At 42.9% G+C, this 15,500-nt stretch overlaps 1 protein-coding gene across 1 annotated transcript in view; it reads right to left on the minus strand.

Annotated features, from left to right (window-relative positions):
- tdrd15 (tudor domain containing 15) overlaps nucleotides 1-12,260 on the minus strand; it is a gene marked incomplete at both ends in the record, with an annotated part of 35,770 nt that extends 23,510 nt beyond the window's left edge. The window contains 2 exons of the mRNA XM_084310802.1: nucleotides 4,381-4,483; nucleotides 12,200-12,260. Coding sequence (XP_084166928.1) covers nucleotides 4,381-4,483; nucleotides 12,200-12,260 — 164 coding nt within the window. The remainder of the gene's footprint in view (nucleotides 1-4,380; nucleotides 4,484-12,199) is intronic.
- Nucleotides 12,261-15,500: the final 3,240 nt, after the last annotated feature.

Consider the following 15,500-nt stretch of genomic DNA (forward strand, 5'->3'; position numbering starts at 1 on the left):
CACATCAATGTGGAACGCCCTACCCAAAGCTGTAAAGGAATGTGAATCACTACCCACTTTCAAAAACACTCTCAAAAAACACCTAAGGGAGACTGCAACTCGAAACTGGCCCCTGTAAATGTCCGAACACAACCCCCGCCAATGTACAGTAAATTACCAAGTATGGTCTTGTCAATAATCCAATGTACAGTGTTGTTTGTACAGTTGTACAGTGTCCCCCACCCACCCCTCCTACCCACCCACCCCCCCCCCCCCCCACCCACCTCCAATGTACAGTCCCCACCCACCCCTCCTACCCAACCCCCCCCCCAACCACCTCCAATGTACAGTCCCACCCCCACCTACCCAATCCAATGTACAGTTTCTACGCCTAATGTATATACTCTTTTCTTTCTGGACTCTTTTTGTATCACAAATACAGTACTGTAATTGCAAATCTGGTATGTCATAAATGTATAGATGTAGCAGTACTGTCTATCTGTATGTCATGTATGTCATATATGTTACGATGAATTGGAAATGGGGGACCCTGGTGTAAACAAGACGAAAGTATTTCTCTGGTCTGCATCCCCTTAACAATTGTATGTATTGAGCTGTACTGCACTGTACCCATTCTGCAATCTGTTAATAAAGTTTTTCATTCATTCATTCATTCATTCATTCAACCATAGATATCTATATATATCTATGGTGTTAACCACTACACCACGTGCTGCCCTCTTCGCCCTGTGTGCGAATCGGATAATTTAGGAGCACATGTGCAAGTAAAGATGACATCCTACAAGCTGACAGTTCAATGATCTTTTTTCCCCCCTGCAGCATATAATCTCAATTACCAAATCCTATTGCTTGGACCAACGTCAAGCTAGAGTTCGAGCAGATTCTCTTTGGTTATTTAGCAAGCCATTAAGCTTCTTGCTAGCTGCTGCAGTCTGTAGTGCACGACACGTGTCTAGGCCCTTAACGTTACTGGGTGGGGCAGTCGCAGACATAACTTTAGATGTTTCGATTCAGTAAAGCAACAATTGACAAACCGAGTGGTGGCATCATCGTCTGATTAATTATATTGGCACACTGTTTGCACACATAATGACATTTTCGCTATGAAACCTACCCGACGGGAAGCAGAGCAGCCGAGTAGATTAGTTTGATTTGTTCTCATTTGCGGCCACTACTGTCTGTCACCTGCGCGTCACCTGCGCGTCGCGCTACTAAGGAAGGTCAAGTGGTGACGTCACTTCCGGCCTGTCCACCTCGCTTGAAATTGCAATGTATTTCCAATGGACATATTTCTAAATCGTCTCGCTTAAAACAAATATTGATTGATTGATTGATTGATTGATTGATTGATTGATTGATTGATTGATTGATTGAAAACGTTATTAACAGATTACAGAATGGGTACAATACAGTACAGCTCAATACACACAATGGGTGAGGGTCCCTCATTTTCAATTCATAATAAAGCATGCACTTTGGCATGGTGTACCTTTCTGTGTGTATTCATCCACCACAATCTATAGCTCAACATGAAACAATTCGCAATTAATCGTAAAAATAATGACGTATAATTTTATTTCAACCAGAAATGCTTAAACAATAATGTTAGTGATAGAAGAGAACTCATTTTGTGCAAAAATGGAAAGCTTGCCAATGTTCATCAGGCAGAATTATTAATGGATAATATACATTTTCCGCCCGCGCGGGAAACTAAAGTGACGTCAGACCATCGGCGTATTTAGACCACTATCAGTAGGGCACGTGCCCTACTGATGATCATCTGTGCCCCACTGAATACATTTTTTTTACAAATGTTTTTTATTTCCCCTTTTTTAACATGATCAAATGATCATTTAACATGATCAAATAATTATTATAATATTTTTTACTTCACTTTGAAATATTATAGTGAAATATTTTGCAATGTTGTCGCATTTATCTTGTTGAAATCCTCCAACGGGCTCTTTTTTGTAAGTTGACTGGTTTGCACACCAATAATACAGTGCAATAATAGAATAGTAGAATAGATAGTAAAATTATGCAATAGAATGGCCAGAGTAAAATAGTGCTACAGTACAATCAATAGCGGGGTGTATTAGAAGGCTATGGTGAAGAGGTACGTTTTTAGCTTATTTCTGAAAATATTAAGAGATCTAGCTTCCCTAATGTCCAAAGGTAGTGTGTTCCATAACTTTGGTGCATAGTTAGCAAAGGCTGCATCCCCGATTTTCTTTAGACTGTGGCTTGGAACCTTCAATAGTAGATGATCGCAATGTTTATACTTTGTATATAAGGAGGAGGACCTTGAAATCAATTCTAAATGTTACCGGAAGCCAGTGTAGGTTATTTACTTGTAACTTTGGGTTTGATCCAAGGAGTAAGTTGCCCCATATTGCTCTGTAACATTTCTCTTTTTGTTATAGGACCGACTAGTAGGATTTCAGTTTTGCCCTCATTTAATTTTAGGAAGTTGTTCGTCATCCATTTGTTTATTGCTAAGAGACAGGCGGAAATGGAGTTTATAGCTGTGTGATAATTTGGTTCAGCGGAGATGTACAATTGTGTGTAATCTGCGTAACTATGGAAACATACATTGTGCTTTCTAATGATGTCTCCTCAATGTTCAATGTTCAATGCAATGTTCAATGCAAGTAAAGCACTTTAAACTTTAAGTATGACTAAATGCTTTCTTGACTATATATATAGTAACAGTTCCAAAATGCATAGATTTCTATGTATTTTAGGGGTTTGGGGGGCTAGCTCTTTTTAATATAAATGTCAGATTGTTTTATTTATTTCATAGATTTCTATGCATTTCAGGAGTTTGGGGGGCTGGCTCCCCCAAATAATTAAATAACATAACCCTAACCTAACCCTAAAACCGAAATAAAGTTTAAAAAAAATAGTTACAAAATCCACCCATTTTCGCCCACAAACCGGCCAAAACTGGCCAAATTCTTCTCGCGGTCGCGCTACACGCTCCCGCTTCATCGTTTTTGGTGCCCTTCTGTGCCTATACTGAGGTGCTGGGTCTAGATACGCCCCTGCGTCAGACTACACCTCAACGTCGTCCAACTCTCTGCATAGGATAAGTAACTGCTACAAATTACAGAGTCAATCATAATCAAAAGATAATAATAATAATAACAACACATAGCGTGACACTAAAAATTATATATTCGGTTGGTTTGAAGAAAGGTAAAAATATAGGCTGGTAGAATTTTCCCCAATATTTCGTATCAGGAGCCACCAGGGTCCAGTGCACTCATCAGAATCAGAATCAAATCTATTTGCAAGTGCATTTGCACAATACAGTTTTATCTTTGTACGTTGTTACATACAATAAACATTGTATAGAGAAAAGTAAGAAAGTAGAATTAGAAAACAAGTACTGCAGGTCAAACAAGTAATACAGTAAAAATATGAAATAGGAATACTTTTTTATTTAAATATTTACCAACATTTAAAAATTTGTAATATGTCTTTTCTTTTGTCTCTTTTTTTAAGTGGAAAAGCTTCACAGTCCATGCAGGAATGTGCAAGATATTCATCAGGGAATGTGCAAAGGTTGTGGACATTTGTTGTGGAGACAAGGCTAGCTGCAGACGGGAAAAAGCTGTTCTTGTAGGAGGTTTTGGTCCTGATGGACCGCAGCCTCCTGCCAGAGGGGAGTGTTTTCAAAGAGACCATGTCCGGGCGGCTAGGTGGTGTAGTGGGCAAGGCACTCGCCACCAATGTGGAGACGCTGGGTTCGCGTGTTCGAATCCAGCTCTCCACATTGTTTTCAGTTTGGCTGGTCGTCCGTACTAATACAATTGGCAGTATTAGAGGGTGGGAAACTGATGGGTGGGGATCGGGCGTTGTGGACAGCGACTCCTACAGGTCGGTTGGTGCGCCTGCGCAGTAGAATCAGGAAGTGTCGGGGGCAGCGTGAGCCTCCCACGCGTTACTCCTCGCCACTGAGAGATCGAGCTGCGCAGGTGAAAAGATGCGACTGCTGTTACCTCAAGTACCGGAGGGGACTTGTGCTATGTATGACTTAGTCCACATTGCAGCCGGCTTGTGGGAGGCAAGAAACAGCGTTCGTGACAGGGGAGGGTTGAATTGGATGATACGAAATTGGGATGGGAGAAAATATAGAAAATGGGAGAAAAAGTGGATAAAAAAAAAGAGACCATGTCCAAGGTGGGAGCGGTCGGCCACAATATTACCTGCGTGCCCCACTGCCCCAGGGCCCTGGAGGTGTACAGGTCCGGAGAGATGGTAGCCAATCACCTCCTCAGAGGAGTGTATGATACGCTGCAATCTGCCCTCGTCCTTGGCAGTGGCCTCAGCATACCAGATGGGGATAGAGGACGTGATGATGGCCGCAGGAAGTACATCCTCTGTTGTGCTTTTTTGGTGATGGAGCTGATGTTCAACTCCCACTTGAGGTCCTGGGAGATGACGGTACCCAGGAAGCGGAAGCACTCCACAGGGTCGACTGGTGATGGGGGAGAGTGGGGCCGGGTTCTTCCTGAAGTCCACAACCATCTCCACTGTCTTTAGAGTGTTGAGCACTTAGTTGTTCAGTCCGCACTAGGACGCCAGGCGGTCAACCGTAGGCGGACTCATCCCCACAGACGGATGACTGGAGGCGCAGTTCTTGGTGTACAGGGAGGAGAGCAGAGAGGAAAGAACGCAGCCTTGAGGGGAACCGGTGCTGATGGTCATGGGAGCTCATATAAACAAAATAAACAAAAAGTCATGCTATAATTACGACTGGTTACCTCTTTAATTAGTCATACTTTCTGTGTGGAGCTTCTGTGGCTGATTGGCTATTAGTCTACTAAAACACTGGGTACGAAAAATCTTTGCAGATTTACCAATACTAATCCAAAATTACTCACTGTGAAAATTGATATAGACTTCCTTGTCTTCAAATAGGCTATAGCAGAATATTTCAACAAAATCACAGTTTTCTCGTTTAGGAAGGGAGATGAATGCTGGAATTGTTTACATTGTATTGCAGTGGTTCTCAAAGTGGGGTCCTTGACGGGGTTCCTATTGGTCCCCAGCTAAATGGGGAACAGTTGAATTTCACTAATTTTCTATTCACTAGCAGTGGTAGTTAAGCTCAATGAGATAATGTATAGGAATGACTATTCTCATCGCAGGTTTCACTACCTATATGACACGGAATCCGGACATCTGCGACCAAATTAGTTTGAAATAAAATGTGGTAATAGCATTGAATTGCATGTATACATAGTATCACAACAGAATATTAAGCTTGTCTTAACATTTATGAGTTATGCAGTGATGTATTTATCAGAATATTTTAATATCTTCTGCGTAAAGAAACCATACCTTATGGCTTCCTTCATCGTCATTTCGATAGACACAGAGAACAAACATGGCTGCACAGATGGCTGAAATTATTATTATTATTATTTATCTTTTTACCTTTTCCAACACATTTTCGGTTCTTATTAGTAAAGTATGAAACAATTATTATAATATAATTTATTATTATACATAGTATTATGTATTATTATTATTATTTATTTATTGTTCAGGAAAAATAAGTATAAGTAGTACCAGTTAGTAGTGTACGTCACTTCCTCTTTGGACAGAGATGTTTGACAGTGGAACATTGTGTGTGATTTTATTCAATCCGAGTAACTTCTCTTCTCCAATATTTAAATCAAAACAAGGGAACGATACCCAACTTTGATTTCATGCTTCCTAAAGACTTTCTCACACTGCAAGACTTTTCCAAACCAGTGGGTGAAAATGATTGAAATACACTATGAAATGTCTGCAAGAACTAGGGCAAAAGGATGAAAAACAATTAAGGTCAGCAGGCCTCCTTCATGCGCTTGTTATCCTATCAGCATTTCTACATTTTATTGCCTCCTCTATAACTATATTTGGGTGTTCCCAAGAAGATTTATTGGTGCAAGACTTTGATATCCTTATTGCAATATAAAACTGCGGAGTTAAGTTAACAATGTTCAGTTATGGGTGTGAACATGCATGAGCTTCCCCCAGCGCTGCTATTCTCATCTACTGTATGTGTCACGCTACGCAAACTACTGCTGGAAACAAAAAAGCAAAGTTGAATGTCATTCACCGCTACTCTTCCCATACTGAATTGCCGCTCACCACTGAACATTCACAGGTGAAAAGGGGCCTGTTTTGTTTTGCTTCCTTCAGAATAAACATCCTCTTCATACATACAAACAAACAAACAAACAAAAACCTTTCCATATGCAACTTTAATTGGTATCATCCAGTTAACAAACGGCTTCATATATTAGTCGAAAGGCAACTCTGCACTAATGCAAGGTGGCCGGTACGTTCTGATGCCATTCATTAGGCGCGTGCATCTCAAACAGCCAGACGGTAATTTTCAGTTGCACGTGGAGTCATTGAATTGGGCGGGCATGCTTAAACAATTGGCTCTAATTACATTACTCTTTTGGTCCATGACAACAATAGTGGAGCTGAAATCGGCTCCTTCAGCAGGGCTAATTGCATATGTAATTGGGAGATATTTGGCTCCGACCAGGGGAGGGAGTTAATGTGATGTATACTGTAGGAAGCCCTCCAGCGCTTTCCTGCAGGACTGGCACGCATCTCCTGGTGGAGCCCAGTGCAGACAAAGGTCCAGAGAAATCATCCACGTTGGAAATGATCTGATTGCCACATACGTCACCATATTTCTAAAACGTGTGATGATTTTATGGGCTCCATTTAAAAGAGATTTACTGAAGTATCCCAGACTGCTCTGGCTCATATGACTTCAGTAATGTGTCACACACTGGGGTGTAGGGACTAGGGAGAGATTAGGAAGATCTCTCTCTCTCCCCCCCCCCTCTCTCTCTCTCTCTCTCCCTCTCTCTCTCAGTAACTTTACAAAGTTTTCTCATCCTCCTTTTCTTCTTGGGATGTGTTGAGTTGTACTTCACAGAGCACATCTGGCTGTGGCCATGGGGCTAAGTATGGCGCCAGCGCTGCTCTGAGCTGACACCACAGAAATACACACACACACACGCATGCATCCAAACATACAAATATACATGCAGGCACACACATTTTGTCCCACAGGATAAGGCACGGTTGTTGCATGATGGTGACAATAAATAACAATCTGTAACAGTCTCTCTGTTTTGTTATGCATCACTTTATTCATTATTCGTGAACACAGAAGTGTATATTAATATATGATACATGATATGTGTATCACTTGTTTTGACAAAGTAATACAAATTTATTTAAAAGAAAGAGAAAGAAAGAAACTCGTACTGAAGTGCCCTTTAAAAGCTTCTTATTTTAATCCTGAGAAATTAAGAGAAGCAGATACCATTCCCTATTCTCATTGAGGCAAGGCAGACCCTCGTGCATGTTAAGTGTTCACAGGCTTTATAATCCATTACTGCTCCACATGTGGGACCTGATCCAGTCTGCCTGCTTCCGATTAAGACCCAGAGTCGTGTGGGCCCATAGATTTTGACAAGGGATATGTGGGCATTTCGGCATCATTGTCTCCACCCCATGATTGTGTCATTGTTGCTAATTAACCTGTTGTACTAAAATAATACATGGCAAAAAGGGATTTACAATTACTAAAGACTTGAGACTTACATGGGACTTGCGATCAAATGACTCGGTCCCACCTCTGCTCTACGTGTGTCTTTATATTCAATGGCGCGCTTAAAGGAAACTGCAACTTGTCGGGGGAAACGTGGAAACCCAATGTGTGTCAGTGTTTCTGCGATAAAAGCAATTAAAAATGTAAGTGGAGAAAATGTTGCCTGCTGTGCTGGTAAACACACGCCGCCTGCCAACAAGATGTGCCCCCCCCCCCCCCCCCCCCAGGCAAATGATGTTAATTCCGCCCTTTTTTCTTGATCCTCCAATCACGACTGTCACTTTCCTCTGACAAGCTTTTGAGTCTTCTGAGCATGGCACTAAAGCTGCACTAAATGGCACTAAAGCTGGTTTGATTCCCACTGGAGCCAACCATAGTGACAAATAATGCAGTTATTGACACATGGTGGTCATTTCTCTCTTATGTCATGCTCAGGTTGGAATTCCTTTCCACCCGGAACCCAACCCTGAGCATGACGTAATAGTAAAATGGCTGCCGTGTGAATATGGTCAATTCCATTGTAAAGTGCTACTTGCAGGGGTGTAAAAAGTATCCAGAAATTATACTTAGAAGTGAAAGTATGGGTATCGTCTCAAAATATCACTCAAGTAAAAGTCAGAGTATCTGGCTAAAAACACACTTGAGTCAAAGTAAAAAAGTGTCTACTTTTAAATGTACTCAAGTACTAAAAAGTAAAAGTAAAAACTTTTTTTCTGACTGTCTATTCTTCTGATAGCAGGTGTTCAAAGATCCCCGCTTTCTAGTCTTGCACAAGGACCAATCAGCATGGGTATGGGCGGGTTCATTTTCCATTGATGGGGATTTGAGTGGCTGTTTTTAAATAAAGTGCGGCCACAGGATTAATGTTTACGTTAACGTTAATTCGGCCAGCGAAACAAATATACGAATTAAAATGGTTGGACCTGCGAGATTTGTACTTTGTACTTTGTAGGTCTGTATTTTAAATGTAAGGAGTAAAACGTTTTTTTATTTTTATTTTTTTATGTAATTGAGTAAAAGTACAAGTATACAAACCTAATAATACTCAAGTAAAGTACAAATCCCCAAAAACAGTACTTATGTATTGTAACGAAGTACAATTACTAAAGTACTTTACACCCCTGGCTACTATAAAAACACTATCGAAATGCAGCCATTATTATTCTGTTGTCTGTGTTCTCTGTCGCCTCGGCAGTGTGCCAGCGGAAACACAGTAAGGACGGAGACACCAGAGTCCAGGAATGTAGTGGAGGTTAAACCCAGCTTATCCTCCTTTATAATTCTGAAATAATAGTTTACCCACCTATTTCAATGGACATAAATATTTATAAATGGACTGCATTTATATAGTGCTTTTATCTAAAGCGCTTTACAACTTCTGCCTCACATTCACCCATTCACACACAAACGGCGGAGGCGACCATGCAAGGTGCCAACCTGCACATCGGGAGCAGTTAGGGGTTAAGCGTCTTGCTCAAGGACACTTGTGGTCGACACAGGAGGAGCCGGAATTTAACCTAGAACCTTCTGATTACCAGACGACCAGCTCTACCTCTTGAGCCACTGCCACCCACTGTCTTTACTATTGAAATGTATAGATTATAGTAAATATTATCAGCAAGACACATTATAGGGTAATTTTGAGGAAATAACTAGGGATGTCCGATATTATCGGCCTACCGATATTATCGGACGATATTGGCATTAAAATGTGATATCGGAAAATATCGGTATCGGTTTTCAATTTTTATTTATTTTTTTACATTTCTATAACCATTATTTACCCAGGCAAGCAAGTAAGAACAAATTCTGATTTTATTTATTGTCAAAAGTATGCATAATGTTATGTTAATTCCACAACAAGACATATGTAATGTTAATTACCTGAAATTATTCAGTTTTTTGGGGGGGAAAACCCTGCATATATCGGTATCGGTTGATATTGGTATCGGAAATTAAGAGTTGGACAATATCGGTATATCGGTAAAAAAGCCAATATCGGGGGAGCTCCAGTAGCTCACCGCATATCTCGGCGCTATTTCTGCATCGGGGAAAACCGTGCTCGTCACGGATCTGGTGGACACAAGTTCGATTCCCGGACCCGCCGTCTTTTATCAGAATGTCTTCCCCTGCTCTACATCCCGTTTCAACCTGTTTCTGTCGGTCATGCTTGACCAGAAAAGCGATGAACGCTAAAAAATTAAGTAAAAAAAAAAGAAAAGAAAAAAAAAGCCAATATCGAGCATCCCTAGAAATAACCCAAATTGACTGTTCAGTGACGACTGTGGACTAAAGAGTCCATAGTTTACACCTTTCAGTTTACCCCGGCATCGCCGAGGTGCCGGGCGATCCCCCTGTCCCATTGGCTTAGAGGCCCAAGATAAAGTGTGGGTGCTGGAGATGACCATACTGTGTGGGGGGGGGGGGGGGGGGGGCAGTCTGTGTCGGGGCGATGGGACACAAGGGAGCCCTCCATCACCAACACGGCGCCCCATCCTGTTGTGCCGGACTCAGTCAGTGTGTCAGGTTGCAAAACACATGGAGCGCATTAGCCGTGTACACCAGGGCGTCCACCGCGCAGAGCAGCGCCTCACCAGCCCCAGTATGTGAGGAGGGGCCTCGTTGTTTTCTTTACAAACACAGTGTACATTTAAGACTTGTTGTCGCAGGACAGGCCCCCTTTTACAGCTGAGGGCATCTCTTGTGAAACTGTTGGGAGGAATGTAGCTGGAATTCAGAATGACACTCGTGTTATGAGGGCGATGGTAAGTTATTTCATTAGCAGTAAACCGCGGCTAACAGATCCTTTTTCTTATACTTTCATTTTCCCCTTGAGTGAGTTCATTTAGCTGACGGCGCAATTTAGGACGTTACAAAGTAAAGGTGCAGAGCATGAATCAACTAAAGCCAAGCACACTGGTACAACATGTGGTTTAAAGCCACCCTCTGTGTTTTCATCATAGCCAAGGGTCTCATTTTGTGAAATTCCATCTTTTTCCCAGTCCCAAAACAGCCACACTAGACCCCTTGTATCAACACCTTTCTCTCTTCTCGACTGTAATTCAATAACGCCGGCGTCCTCCACCTCTTCCTGAGTAGGTACGCTGCCATTGGCAGCACAGTCGAGTGGGAGAGAGAGAGAGAGAGAGATTCACGGACGAGATAAGCGGTCTAACATATGCGATTAAACGCCGCTATTCGAGCCTCTCATAGGCGCGTATCGGCCTCAAGTATCGGCCTCAAGAGTTTTAAAACGGAGTTGGAGAGCACCTGAGGCTTTCGTCTGCCCAGTTAGACCCCCACCCTAACCCCCAACCCCCCCCCCACCCCCGACACTCCTGTCTCTCAAATGACCTCAGCTCCGTGTCATTCAAAGCTGCTCGACTTGATTTGCACACATTCCGATGCGAATAGACAAAGAGTTCCCAAGTGCGGGGGAAGAGTAAAACATTAAACCGCGTTGCGGATTATGACCGGTTTGCGGATTGCGACCGAGTGTGTCATCGATGGTACACCGTGGCAACTAATCTATTATTACGTCAGTCACCTTGTCCCCTTTATTAGAAGGCTTGGCCGGAGGCCCGGAGCTTCACCGTCTTGGCAGACGCAGTATGTGGAGTTGAACATGCGAAGCACGCTGCCACTTCAACACTGCATTATGAAGTCCAATGACAAGTGTATAAGACAGGAGCCCCGCAGAGCCCACCCAGGAGGGACCACCTGTTCTTTTGGTCTACAGCCGTGTGTGAGTTGGTATTGTCCTGTAGTAGCCCTGATTATGCAGTGTAACGCTAGGTGTCCAATTTCATGCTGTAATCAGTGTGCAGCTGGACACAACACATAATTTCTCCCCTGAAAGGGTTAAAATCGGGGGTGGGGGGGTGTCATGGTGTGAATGTACGCAAGGAGTGTTTACTCTGAAGCGCCGTGAAGCCATGGAATCTATAAGTAGAAGACTGTGAGGACTGAGCCAGATGAGAACCCAAGCAGCGTGTCAAAAAAGTGCAATTACTTTTTAAGGAGCGGCCTATGCGGTCCGGCGTGGCTGTGGAGGAGAAGACCGTTGAGACGACCTCACCTGAGACAGAGACCGGCTTTCGACTTCCTGCCCTCTCTGTAAGGGAAGCAGCGTGTGTCTCTCTCACATTTACCCCGCCTACAAGGATCCCTGTCCATCACCCCCCTCCTCCGCATCGCCGCTCTGAATGCATAATCACAGGGTTGGCTCTGCACAGCCAACTCAAAATAGATAATGATGTGTAATCTCAGTGGTGATGAGCACCTCAGCAAGGCTGTACATAATGATGCCAGTGTATCGTGCCCCCCCCCCCCCCCAAGGGAAATGAGAGCGAAGGATGGCTTGAGTTTCAGCATATTGGCTACTGTAGATAAAGCCACACAGATGTCTGCTTGTATTGTGTGCCTGTCTTATCAAGTCGTATCAGTTTCTATGGCTCCTATGTCACCGCGAAGAGGTGTATGTGAGGGCGGACCGAGTTAATGAAGGCTGGCGTGGGCTAGTGGGGACTCTGTAATGAATGACTCAGCCGTTGTTATCTTTACTCTGACACGTGGAGATGGAGGTGAGGTCACTGTTCTCCCACACTTTCCTGTAACAGCGCATGATGCGTGGGACTCAATATTGTTCATGAGAAATTTAAGTTGTTGATTTTCAAAAAGAAATTGGTAGATTAAGTGGTTCAAAGGACTACATTGTTGACTTCTCGTCTGACGCAGACCAAAACAAAGTTAGTTAAAAAACAACAACTGTTTGGAAAAAAAATATTATTCTATGCTCAGGCCCCGTCCACACGAACGCTGGGTTTAATGTAACCGTGATTGTATGTGCGCAGTTGCCCTGTTCGGCCACACACAACCGGGGATTTGCTACACTGCAACCGCGGTCTTTTGAAACCGGTGGCCAGGGTGGAGTTGTGCGGTTTTGCAGTTGCGTGTGGGCATAGCAACCGAGGTTATTCCCAGTGTTTACAGCAGAGCTGTCGCAATTATTCCCCATGTTCACGGCAGACCGCGGGGTAGAGAGATTAGAGCAGAGCCAACTACACCAGTGTTTACAGCAGAGCTGTCCCAAGTAGCGTTATATGAAAATGATTGTAACAAACTTTTGTTCAAAACGTATCGTCTGTGTTGAAGAGTGTTGTGATCGACTGATGTCTGTTGACGCTCAGAGTAAACATGTAGCTGCAGCTAAACTAAACTCATGTGTTGTCAAGTTATTGTTATAAGGAACCCAGTCCAGACTGCATCCCCATAACAATTGTTTGTATTGAGCCGTATTGTATTGTACCCATTCTGCAATGTGTTAAATAACGTTTGCATCCATTCATTATACTAGCGTTAACGTTACATTATTACGTTAGCATTTAAGCTATATACTATACATAGAGAATGCCATTGACATTAGCATGTGTAGCTAACAACACCGGAGATCTTTTTTGTGAGACTAAACTATCCGCTCTTGGTGGTAAATTGTGTTGCTGATGGTTTTGTTTCATCAACAAAATGAGAGGCAGAACACAGTGAATGTATCCGTTTGTTTATTGCAGTTTCTTTCTTTGCTGAAAATATATGTTCCGTTGGCAAAATGATCAATAGGGTCCAGCTGTGCTTCTAAACGGGAAGTTTACTTCTTCTTCTTCTTCTTCTTCTTCAGTAAATTAATGGCAGATCGCGACCCAACGGGAAGTTTAGTGAGCGTTCAGTCTTTTCTGATTGGTTGAAATGGCCTTCATGTCTGAACAACATCGCCGCCTGCTGCTTTGGCATTGTATTACATTGTACTGAATGTATCGGTTGCTGGGTTCCAGCTCTGCCTGTGAGTACGCAGTTATACACGGTTGTCCACCTGTGTTCACTGTGTGGACGGAGTTTTATTTTTTCAAACTTCGGTCATATTAAATCCAAACTCTCGTGTGGACAGGGCCTCAGTTGCTCAAGTGTTAAGCTCTGCCCCTTTTTTGATCCTCCAATCACAACATGAATGAATGAATGAATGAATGAATGAATGAATGAATGAATGAATGAATGAATGAATGAATTAATGAATTAATGAATGAATGAATGAAAACTTTATTTAACAGATTGCAGAATGGGTACAATACAGTACGGCTCAATACACACAATTGTTAAGGGGATGCAGACCAGAGAAAGACGTTTGTCTTGTTTACATCAGGGTCCCCCATTTTCAATTCATAGTGACATTTATGACATACACAACATACATGACATCATGACATTTATGGCATAGGCCATAGGGACATACATGACATACAGGTATATAGTACTGTTACATTTGTGACATATACGATAGGCAAATATACAGTACTGTTACCCATAGATCCTAACAGAGATTATTATATACATATGATGGGGAGGAGACTGTACATTAGGAGGGGGTGGGTGGGTGGGAGAAAAGATATACATACGGTGGGGAGAAAATATATACATACGGTGGGGAGGAGACTGTCTATTAGGAGGCCAGTTTCGAATTGCAGCCTCCCGTAGGTGCCGTAAGAGTGGTTTTTAATGTGGGTAGGGATTCACATCTTTTTACGGCTGTGGGTAGGGCGTTCCACATTGTTGTGGCATAATTGCGAAATGTGTTTAGTCCCTTGTTTGTGCCGAATCTGGGTTGCACATGGGTACCTGTGTGGTGTAGTGTATCTTGTAGACCAGGCCCATTGCAAGTTGCTGTACTCTGTCGTCTACTCTAAGCCATCCTAGGTAGTCAAAGTGGGCAGGGGTGAGGTGGGTTCTAGGAGTAAGGTCAAGTAGTAGTCTGACCAGTTTGTTTTGTGATGTTTGTAATCTTGTTTTTAGCGCCTTTGAGGTGCTTTGATACCATGAGGTGCAAGCATAGTCGTAGTACCCTTGCCTTGAATGAGTGCTCCTGCCAGAGTCTTCAGGGTATTCTTGTTTACCAGAGAGGAGATCCGGTACAAGAATCTAGTTTGTTGGTTGACTTTTTTTTATTACATTGGATGCCATTTTGTCACAGGAAAGATTTGCCTCTAGGATGGAACCCAGGTATGTAATTTCATCTTTCCTTGTGACAATATTGTCACCCACTGTAACTGAGAAGCCGTCGGTCTTGCTGAGTTTGTTATTTGATCCGAAGAGAATGGACTCTGTTTTACCCAGGTGAACTGATTGTTTGTTATCAGCGAGCCAGGTGCAGATTCTGCTGAGTTCTGAGCTGAGGATTTTTTCAACCTGCAACTTGTTCTTGTCAGAGACCAGCAGGGCTGAGTCGCCCACGAACAAGAACAAGTTGCTGACGACATGTCATTTGCATAAATTAGGAACAGTAGCGGTCCTAGTATGCTTCCTTGTGGGTTGTTGTCGCAGACTCACTGCATGTTCAATTTGCGGCTCGTATATGGTACTTCCTTCCTATACCCAGTTAAATCTGTCTTCATATCTCACGCCCCAAAGGCAATAGCGAGGGGGGCGTACGCATGTAGGTCAGTGGCCAATCAGAGCGCAAAACGGGAACCCGGAAACACAAATGCGTTGGTAAAAGCATACACGCGTACCGTTTACCTCCACCATCTGTTCTCTCCCCTCCAGGTAGGATTGCATCCAGCTCACTGATAGACTATCGAAACCAATTGCTTTTAGCTTGTCAATCAGAATGGAGTGATTGACAGTGTCGAAGGCCTTTTGTAGGTCCAGCATGACCATAATGCAGTATTTGCCCGCGTCCACCTCTTGTTTGATGTGGTCGTTCAAATAAAGAAGGCATGTGTCAGTGGAGTGGGATGTTCTGAAGCCAGATTGGAATTCGTAGATTAGATTTTTCCCCGCTAGGTACTTTTCGACCTGTTCGTAGAATTTTCTTTTC

This window comes from Notolepis coatsorum, assembly GCF_963971535.1.
Source record: "Notolepis coatsorum genome assembly, chromosome: 1".
Classification (NCBI taxonomy): Eukaryota; Metazoa; Chordata; class Actinopteri; order Aulopiformes; family Paralepididae; genus Notolepis; species Notolepis coatsorum.